The sequence below is a fragment of the Tachysurus vachellii genome, chromosome 24, assembly GCF_030014155.1.
Source record: "Tachysurus vachellii isolate PV-2020 chromosome 24, HZAU_Pvac_v1, whole genome shotgun sequence".
Classification (NCBI taxonomy): Eukaryota; Metazoa; Chordata; class Actinopteri; order Siluriformes; family Bagridae; genus Tachysurus; species Tachysurus vachellii.
The window spans coordinates 280,001-288,999 of NC_083483.1; the positions used below are offsets into that span (position 1 = coordinate 280,001).

The following is an 8,999-nucleotide window of genomic DNA, read 5'->3' on the forward strand; positions in this document are numbered from 1 at the left end:
GTAGTGTAGTTTAGTGTAGTGTACTGTACTGTAGTGTAGTGTAGAGTAGTGTTGTGTACTGTAGTGTAGTGTAGTGTGTAGAGTAGTGTAGTGTAGTGTGTAGAGTAGTGTGTAGAGTAGTGTAGTGTAGTGTACTGTGGTGTAGTGTAGTGTAGAGTAGTGTTGTGTAGTGTGTAGAGTAGTGTAGTGTAGTGTACTGTGGTGTAGTGTAGTGTAGAGTAGTGTTGTGTAGTGTGTAGAGTAGTGTAGTGTAGTGTACTGTGGTGTAGTGTAGTTTACTGTAGTGTACTGTAGTGTACTGTGGTGTGTAGTGTAGTGTTGTGTACTGTAGTGTAGTTTACTGTAGTGTACTGTGGTGTAGTGTAGTGTTGTGTACTGTAGTGTAGTTTACTGTAGTGTACTGTGGTGTAGTGTAGTGTTGTGTACTGTACTGTAGTGTAGTGTGGTGTTGTGTACTGTAGTGTAGTGTGGTGTAGTGTAGTGTGGTGTTGTGTAGTGCACTGGAGTGTAGTGTACTGTAGTGTAGTGTAGTGTACTGTAGTGTAGTGTAGTCTAGGTTCTCAACACAAACTGACTCTAAACACAAAAATTACTTTTGTAATTCACATCATTTTCTATCTGACCACAAAAAAGGACAAAACAAAAAGCAGCATTTTATTAACTAAGAAATAAACAGATTTTTTTTATTGTGCTCATTGAAGTTTCCATCAGACCAAAAAGCCCTTTGTGATCCACCAGAACCATGTAACAAACAGATGATTCCAGTCCAGTCCAGGCTTATCCTCATCCTCGTTCAGTAAAACGTCTGTGAAGATGCAGAGGTGCTACAGTCACAGTTTGAGCCTCACAAAGCATGAAGGTTACGTACAGATGAAGAGATGAGGTGAGAAGTTTGTTTTTCTCAGTTTTTCAGTGGTGCAGGTTCACATCGATTAGCTACATCAATAGAAAAGGAAAAAACAACAAAACTAACATTGTTTTTAAGGCTGTAAGGAAAAATCTGGTGACATTGTTAAACACTTTGTCTGAAATGTTAATCCCCTTTTTTACTTTTATAAATGGAGATAAGCACATTTCAAATGATCCATTTTTAGCTCTAAAGTCTAGAAGTATCCTTCATGTTAATATCACGGCCTAGGTGAAGGCTGCACAATAGAGACTAGAGATAAAAAAGCGTCACAGTTATAAGGCCTGCCATCCCTCAGACCATGACCACATCATCACTTCTTCACACGTGGTTCTGAAGAGGAATGAACCTGATTAAACTGCAGTCCTCGGGATAATCAGAGGAACAACAACATTCTGGATCATGTCATGATGTTCAGAGGGATTTAAACAACAACATTCCACATTGTTACAGTTAGCTGAAGGCTCTGGACCGTTAGAAAAGACCAAACACAAAGAAAATGAAGATTTCAGTAAGTGTCATTTATCAGAATTCTGAAGTTAAACTCCACCTGAATCACAGCCCATCTGTATACACTCAGGTGTGTGGTGTGTTCAGTCACTCTGTGTTTGTTGCTTGGTGCTCTGTTGTGTTGTTCTTATTCCTGTGTAAATTTAATGGCTGTGTGTTTATCTGGGGTCACAGGGGGCGCTGTCCCTGTCCCTGTCACTGCCCCGACCTCGTCCCTGTCCCTGTCACTGCCCCGATCTCGTCCCTGTCCCTGTCACTGTCCCTGCCCCATCCTTGTCCCTGTCCCTGTCCTTGTCACTGCCCCTGCCACTGTCACTGCCCTGTCCTTGTTCCTGTCCATGTCCTTGTCACTGCCCCGTCCATGTCACTGCCCTGTCCTTGTCCCTATCCCTATCCCTGTCCCTGACCTTGTCACTGCCCCGTTCTTGTCACTGCCCCGTTCTTGTCACTGCCCCGTCCTTGTCACTGCCCCGTCCTTGTCCCTATCCCTGTCCTTGTCACTTGCCCCCGTCACTGTCACTGTCCTTGTCACTGCCCCGTCACTGTCACTGTCCTTGTCACTGTCACTGCCCCATCATTGTCACTGTCCTTGTCACTTTTACAGGAGATTAATACGCGAAACCCCATGTTAGGTTTCAAGATCTTTTCTGGCTCACTTTTCATTTTTCAGCACCAGCCTCCAGCGTTAGAGCTAAACCTGGACTCAGTCTCTCAGAATGCAAAGCAACGCTGAGCTACACTGTAGGAAATGACAAACACAATGGAAGTGGTGGTGATATTAGATGCAGAGGTGAGAGAGATGGACAGACTAAAACACTAAAGCGCCGCCGCATCGCTCTCTTCAGATAGAAATGAAGCAAGGGAGAAACCTCACTGGACCTTTACCACAACAGCATTGTGGGTAATTTAGGTTGAATTGTTCTGACTAGTTGAACTGATTGTAAAATATGACTAGTAAAGATTTCTGTATGAGAATCGAGGGAGGAGATTAAGGTGAAGGTCAGATCTGTAATCAGATGTCTACAGGAATTATAATGAAGTGATCTTCACCAAATTGTTAACACAGTCATTAACACATCCACGTTTTCGGTGTGTTCACTGAGTTGTGTGTAATTATCACCTGAGTGTTCTGAGGAAAGAAAACTCTTCATCCTTCAGCTGCACTCAATTAAAGGAATGAAACAAACAAAGGATGAAGGAGGTCTGGAAAACCTTCACCCTCTCAGATCTGAACACTTTCCTATACACAAGAACAGATTCTCCATTTTAACGGCTTCTCTTTGGTGGAAACTTTTTAAATGTGGAAAAAATTCAGCTTCAATTAAACCGAATAAAGGAAGCCAACTTTTTTAATATGAATAATTAAATAACAGATATTTCACTCCATTTTTAGAGAAGAATAATTAAGGCGAGACATTACAGTGAGTGGGGTTTTAAAAATATATATTTCCAAATAATCATTATAATCTTTTATTTTATTTATTTATATATATATTTTATTTTACTATATTTATTTATATTTGTTATGCAAATAAGGCTTCATCTAATCACACAGGTATAAATTTGCATATTTAATCAAATGTCATTTGGATGTTAATGAATTAAAATGTTTTTTTCTCAGAGACACTACGCAAAAAACTGGATTGTCTTTTTATTGTTTCATCAATAAAACACAGCGTTATTTTAGTACAAACTGTAAACTGTAAATCCAACAATTCTTCCCAAAGTGTGCATTTGAATGTTTTCAGAAGGTGATAAACGTTAGACAAGCGATTTCTCCAAAACTCGGAACACTTCTACGTGTAGTGTCTCATCTTAACTATGCAGCTAATGGAATGTTGTATTGATGTAAACTATGGTAAAAATTTAATACATCTAACTGTTTAAAAATGAGCCTCTGCAGGTAGCTGATGCCCCATCCCAAGGCGACGCCCCGGTCTGTACCTGACGCCCCGGTCTGTACCTGACGCCCCGGTCTGTACCTGACGCCCTTGTCTGTACCTGACGCCCCGGTCTGTACCTGACGCCCTTGTCTTACCTGACGCCCCGGTCTGTACCTGACGCCCCGGTCTGTACCTGACACCCCGGTCTGTACCTGACACCCCGGTCTGTACCTGACGCCCTTGTCTGTACCTGACGCCCCGGTCTGTACCTGACGCCCTTGTCTGTACCTGACGCCCCGGTCTGTACCTGACACCCTTGTCTGTACCTGACGCCCCGGTCTGTACCTGACGCCCCGGTCTGTACCTGACGCCCTTGTCTGTACCTGACGCCCCGGTCTGTACCTGACGCCCCGGTCTGTAACCTGACGCCCTTGTCTGTACCTGACGCCCCGGTCTGTACCTGACGCCCCGGTCTGTACCAGACGCCCCGGTCTGTACCAGACGCCCCGGTCTGTACCTGACGCCCCGGTCTGTACCTGACGCCCTTGTCTGTACCTGACGCCCCGGTCTGTACCTGACGCCCCGGTCTGTACCTGACGCCCCGGTCTGTACCTGACGCCCTTGTCTGTACCTGACGCCCCGGTCTGTACCTGACGCCCCGGTCTGTACCTGACGCCCCGGTCTGTACCTGACGCCCCGGTCTGTACCTGACACCCAGGTCTGTACCTGGCGCCCTGGTCTCCTGTAGACAGCAGACTTTGTGATTTGTTTCCAGGCCGTGAGTCTAAACGGTCTATCAGCGTTACTGTCTGTGAAGGAAGATTAGTGAGTTCGAGACTTACCGCCCTCAGCACTTTACATCTGCTGCAAGAGCTGAAGGAAAAACACACACTGTGATGTTTACACTCAGAGCCCTCACACAAGCTGCACATTTCTCACAGGTTTAATCAAAACTTGTTTACTTTCACTCAAATTTTCCTCGATGACATTTATTTGTTTGATTTCAAAAATAATAATTTTTTCCCCACAGTAAATTTCATTGTTTTACTTTTACATAATTTATTATAATAATATTAAATTCCATTATTATTTAAAATTGCCTTGTGTTAAATTACACTTTCACGTGACACTGTGAATTTTCTGTAAGGGAATTAATTTTACTTGCACTTGGAGGTTGTAGCTGTTTAGTGCTTCATTTCTCAGAGAAGAGATTCAGGCCTTTAAAAAGAAAAAAATAATTTATCTCCGTGATCAGACAAAGACGGATAAACCATAACATAAATATTTTGGTGGTAGTGAAGAAGTTATAAAAGGCTAGAATAATCATCCTAAATTCTTCTAAATGTGTGTGTGTGTGTGTGTGTGTGTGTGTGTGTGTGTGTGTGTGTGTGTGTGTGTGTGTGTGTATTTTGTGCAGTTAAACAGTGCAATCCTTAAGGACTTGAGACATTCATTGCAGATTTGAACAGAAATTTTACAAAAAGAGCATGAACAGAAGCTGTTTTTTTAAGTTGTTTTGTTGTAAAAGACAACACGTGTGCTTCTGTGTTCTTTTTCTTTTTTTTTTTTTTATACAGATTCCCTTGAAAACTCTGTAGCAATCCTTTTGACCACTGGAAAAAAAAGTAGCACAGTTTTGTTTAGTTTTTTTTTTGTTTTTAGAACTCTTACGTGAAACAGTGTTCGGCAGACATTTTGATCAAGTTCTTTGTTCCGAGTGCACAACAGTCAATATACTGTCACAGGACACGGCCATGCGATAACCAAAGATTCATTAGAGTAATCAATAAGAATAATCTTAATAATAATTAGAATGATGAGATGACTGATGATGATGATTGCGATAATAATAATGATAGTAATAAGAATTAGACAATATATAATACCCTATAATTACTTTTATAATTAGTGATATATAAAAATGTTTTAATTTGAGGTTAATACTGTTAAAAGTCATCTATTACTTTTTATTCCTTCCCATAAGAGCTAGTGAATAACGCCTTACTGTCAAATAGCAAAAATAGCTAGTGATTTCATTCTATCTAAGCTACTCTAACTCCAAAAATGAGTGAGTTTCTATTTAAAGCTGCAGTATGTAACTTTGTGTTTTTGTATTAAAGTGTCAGTACAGAAATAAGAAGACTTAAACTTGGTGTTCTTTCACTTCTGCAACTCACTTGCTTAACTCTGAGTATTAAAAGATGATAAAACACAAAGGTTCTCTCACCTGAATCAATTAGTGTAAAATAATAAGTGTAAAAAGCAACACAGCTAGCTAACACATGCCACCACAGGGTAATATTAGCTAGAATTTCATCAGTGATAATGAATATTAGCTTGCCATTTTAAAGGTTATGAGGAGCTCTGTAATTTAACCGCGGTTACCCAGATTTGCTAGCTAGTGGTGTTGCTTGGTTAATTCAGTAATGGTGTTTTTTTTTTTTTTTTTTTTTGCAAATCTAGCTAATTAGCTGACTAGTATCATGTTTGTATGTTAGTATGACTAGTTCATGGTTCAGTTATGTTTTGTTGTTGTGCTGATTTACTTGCAGATTCTTATGTAATTTTTCAGTTAGCTAGCTTCTTAGCCAATTAGCCTGTTAACATTCTGCTGCTGGATTGTTCTCCCAGTTGTTGTCTTGAAATTTGTTTTAAATGAGCATTGAATTGATGCTCACTGTGTGTGTAACACAACTGGTGTTCAGACCAGAGATGACTAAATTTAAATCCCTAAATCACTGAAAGTTACTTATTGCAGCTTTAATGAAGACTGTCTTTATTTGGTCCAGAGAGTGAAGTGAGTTTTATTCAGACACTTTTTAAATAAACACTTAAATAAAATAAGCAATCATAATTTCTGTTGGGCAGACACACCCTTCCAGTAGTCGAGGATGTCATGGAGGTCCTCATCTTTAGCAAACTGTACTTTTCTCCGTAATGCGTGACCGGCAGCCATGTATTCCTCTTCATCCCGGTGGCGTTTGCGGTGGAGTTTGAACCGTTCCCACAAACTCAGGGATGGCCTGCAGGTGTACTCTGGGCTGGAGTAGCCACTGAGGTTGTGGTACTGTGGTGAAAGCTGTGAATATGACAGCTCGTATGGCCGAGAGCGTGTTAGCGGCTCCAAGATTGACGATTTCCTGCTTGAAGAAACCTCAAGTTGCTCCTCCATGTGGTGTGGGCCAGGGTATGAGTGCCGGTGCTCTGTGTAGTGTCGCATTCTTTCTGCCTCTGACTTAAGTATCGCAGAAGTTGGGGTCACCGTCAGAATCCCAGACTCATCTAGAGAAGATTTCTCGATGTACTTTGACTCTGTGCGATAGGCGCCATCTGAACGGAAAGACCGAGGACTGCGCAAAGAACCACTTGACGAAGTGCTGGCCCGTTTCAGTGGCGCTTCCATACTGTGATGCCTCTGTAGAGGGTGGTGATATCCTCCTTTATATACAGGGGATAGAAGACCGGACTTGCCTGCTGGGTGCTCAGATGTAAGAACCAGCTGAGGCTCAGTGGCTGAGATGGCTCCAGATTTTACTGCTTGGAAAGAGGCTGATTCAGATTTAAGTGCATCGATGCAGTTGTTGATAATCTGATTCACTTTGTCCACTTCCTTGGCTATTGTGGATATTTCTGCCACAGATCCTTGGCTGTTCTCAGATGGAGGAATGCTGCATTCAATGCGATCTGACTGGTCTGACCTTACTTCTATGTAATTTCCTTTTGTTGTTTTGGGAGTTCCAGAGAGTTCCTGTACCTTGTATGGGTCTTTATCACTGGCGGCTGGTAAATAAGGCATCCTTTGAATGGGCTCGACAGTGGACATCATTTGTTTCTGTGATAGCTGAGAGATAGGTCCACTTTCCAGTTCAGCCCCATACTTCATCTCTATCAAATTCCTTTTCATCTTAAGTTTTTTGCTCTTTGATTCATCTTCAGGTTTACGTTTTCTCAGGCAGTGATACACCACACCAAGTACAATGACCATTCCAAAGAAGCAACCCAATATGGTCATGATATAATGAGTAGCCGTCGAACCATTTGGAACCTGCTCCTTCATTGTCCGTGTAACAGTGGAAATGGTCAAACATGTATGATTGTATCTTAGAGAATTGCGTATGGAGGCCACACAGTAAGTGTAGTTTGTGTGGGGCTTTAGGTTGAGCAGCTCAATTTCTTCCCTTTGGCTTTTAAGGTTTTGTATATCTGTAAAGAAGCTGTTGTTGTAAAGGACAAGAATGTACATCTTTCTGAAAGGATTTGGTATCTGGATTGTGATAACTGCACTTGTGTGTGTCACCTCTTTAAGCTTCATGATTGGACGGGCATCTGGGTCAAAATACGTTGGGCTGATGCTGATGGGTTCATCTGGTGGTGTCCCTGAAGGGCAGTCTTCCAATCCACAAGGGCTCAGATCTGGCAGGATTGTGGGGGTACCTCCATCTGAGGATCCAAGCAGGTACGGGGTCACATTATCATCTGTGCAGACAGTAGAGAGAGCATGGAAAGCATTCCGGTATGTTGGCATCCTTGGATTTTGGCTTAAGAGGCTATAGCCAGAAAAGCCAGCTGGTGTATCACACACCATCCTTTCACTTGTCCTGTTTGGGAATGCTACCAACCAGCGCAGGAATCCAATTAGTTCACAGGAGCATGTGAATGGGTTTGAGTAGAGCTCACACGTTGTTAGCTTTGATAGACCACGAAACGTACTTCCATCCAACTGTTGAATCCTGTTCATGGAGAGGTCGATGTTCTCAATAGCAGGACACTCCCAGAAAGCATTAGGTGAGACAGTCTCAATCTGGTTAGCTTGAAGGTAGAGGTATTGCAGACGCCCCAATCCTCGCAGCATACCCTCTGTTAAGTTCCTTAGCTTGTTAAAACCAATCTGCAGTACTTGCAAATTGAACTGAGCAGAAAAAGCTCCATCTTCTATGTAGGAGATGTCATTCTTGGTCAAGTTAAGGTAGGTGAGGTTGCTGAAGCGGCTTAGAGCAGAAAAATGGATGCTCCGAATCTTGTTTTCATTGAGCCGTAGGTCAACAATAGTGCTGTTGATATGTAGTGGAATCGCTTCATACGGTGGCTGGTTCTGGCTGCAGATCGCCAACCACACAAACCCCTTTTCCCCTTCAATTAGCCAACAATCAGCTTGGGCCACTGGCATGTGTGAAAATGAAAAAAAGAAAACAGCCATGGTCCACCCGAGTAAGGCACTGGTCACTATACCGCTAATATTTCCACTTGGCCGAGCTGAATGTGTCACATGTGTTTCCTTCATGGCTCATACAGTTGGTAGCACAGGTTCACCCACTGGGAGAACAAATAATGTGCAGACAGTTATTTACTTTTGCAGTCCTCTCACACCTGTAATGTCCTCTTTAATGTTTGTGAGCAATTGAGCTGATCTGGACTGTTCCTTCAGAGTTATAGTCCAATCAGAGCAGAACACCTTGGTGGACTCCTCGCTCATGAAAAGGACATTGTTATGAACCCAGATTTGTACAGTCTCTGGTCAGATTGAACCATTGCCATGTTCCCTAAACTGCTGGTGAACAATTGCTGGTGTGTACGCCCCATATCTGCCATCTTGGACCCTGAAAAAGAAGATAATGAACATGAGACATGACATAATATACCAGAGCACTTGGCTTTCAGATTTGAATCCCGTCTGAAACCAAATATTTATTAATGGCTCG

At 42.3% G+C, this 8,999-nt stretch overlaps 1 protein-coding gene across 1 annotated transcript; it reads right to left on the minus strand.

The window, feature by feature from the left end:
- Nucleotides 1–5,901: 5,901 nt before the first annotated feature.
- On the minus strand, nt 5,902–8,581 carry elfn1b (extracellular leucine-rich repeat and fibronectin type III domain containing 1b). The gene has a single exon (XM_060860446.1). It carries the CDS (start codon nt 8,579–8,581, stop codon nt 6,149–6,151), a length of 2,433 nt encoding a protein of 810 aa, XP_060716429.1. The 3' UTR covers nt 5,902–6,148.
- Between the last annotated feature and the right edge of the window lie 418 nt (nt 8,582–8,999).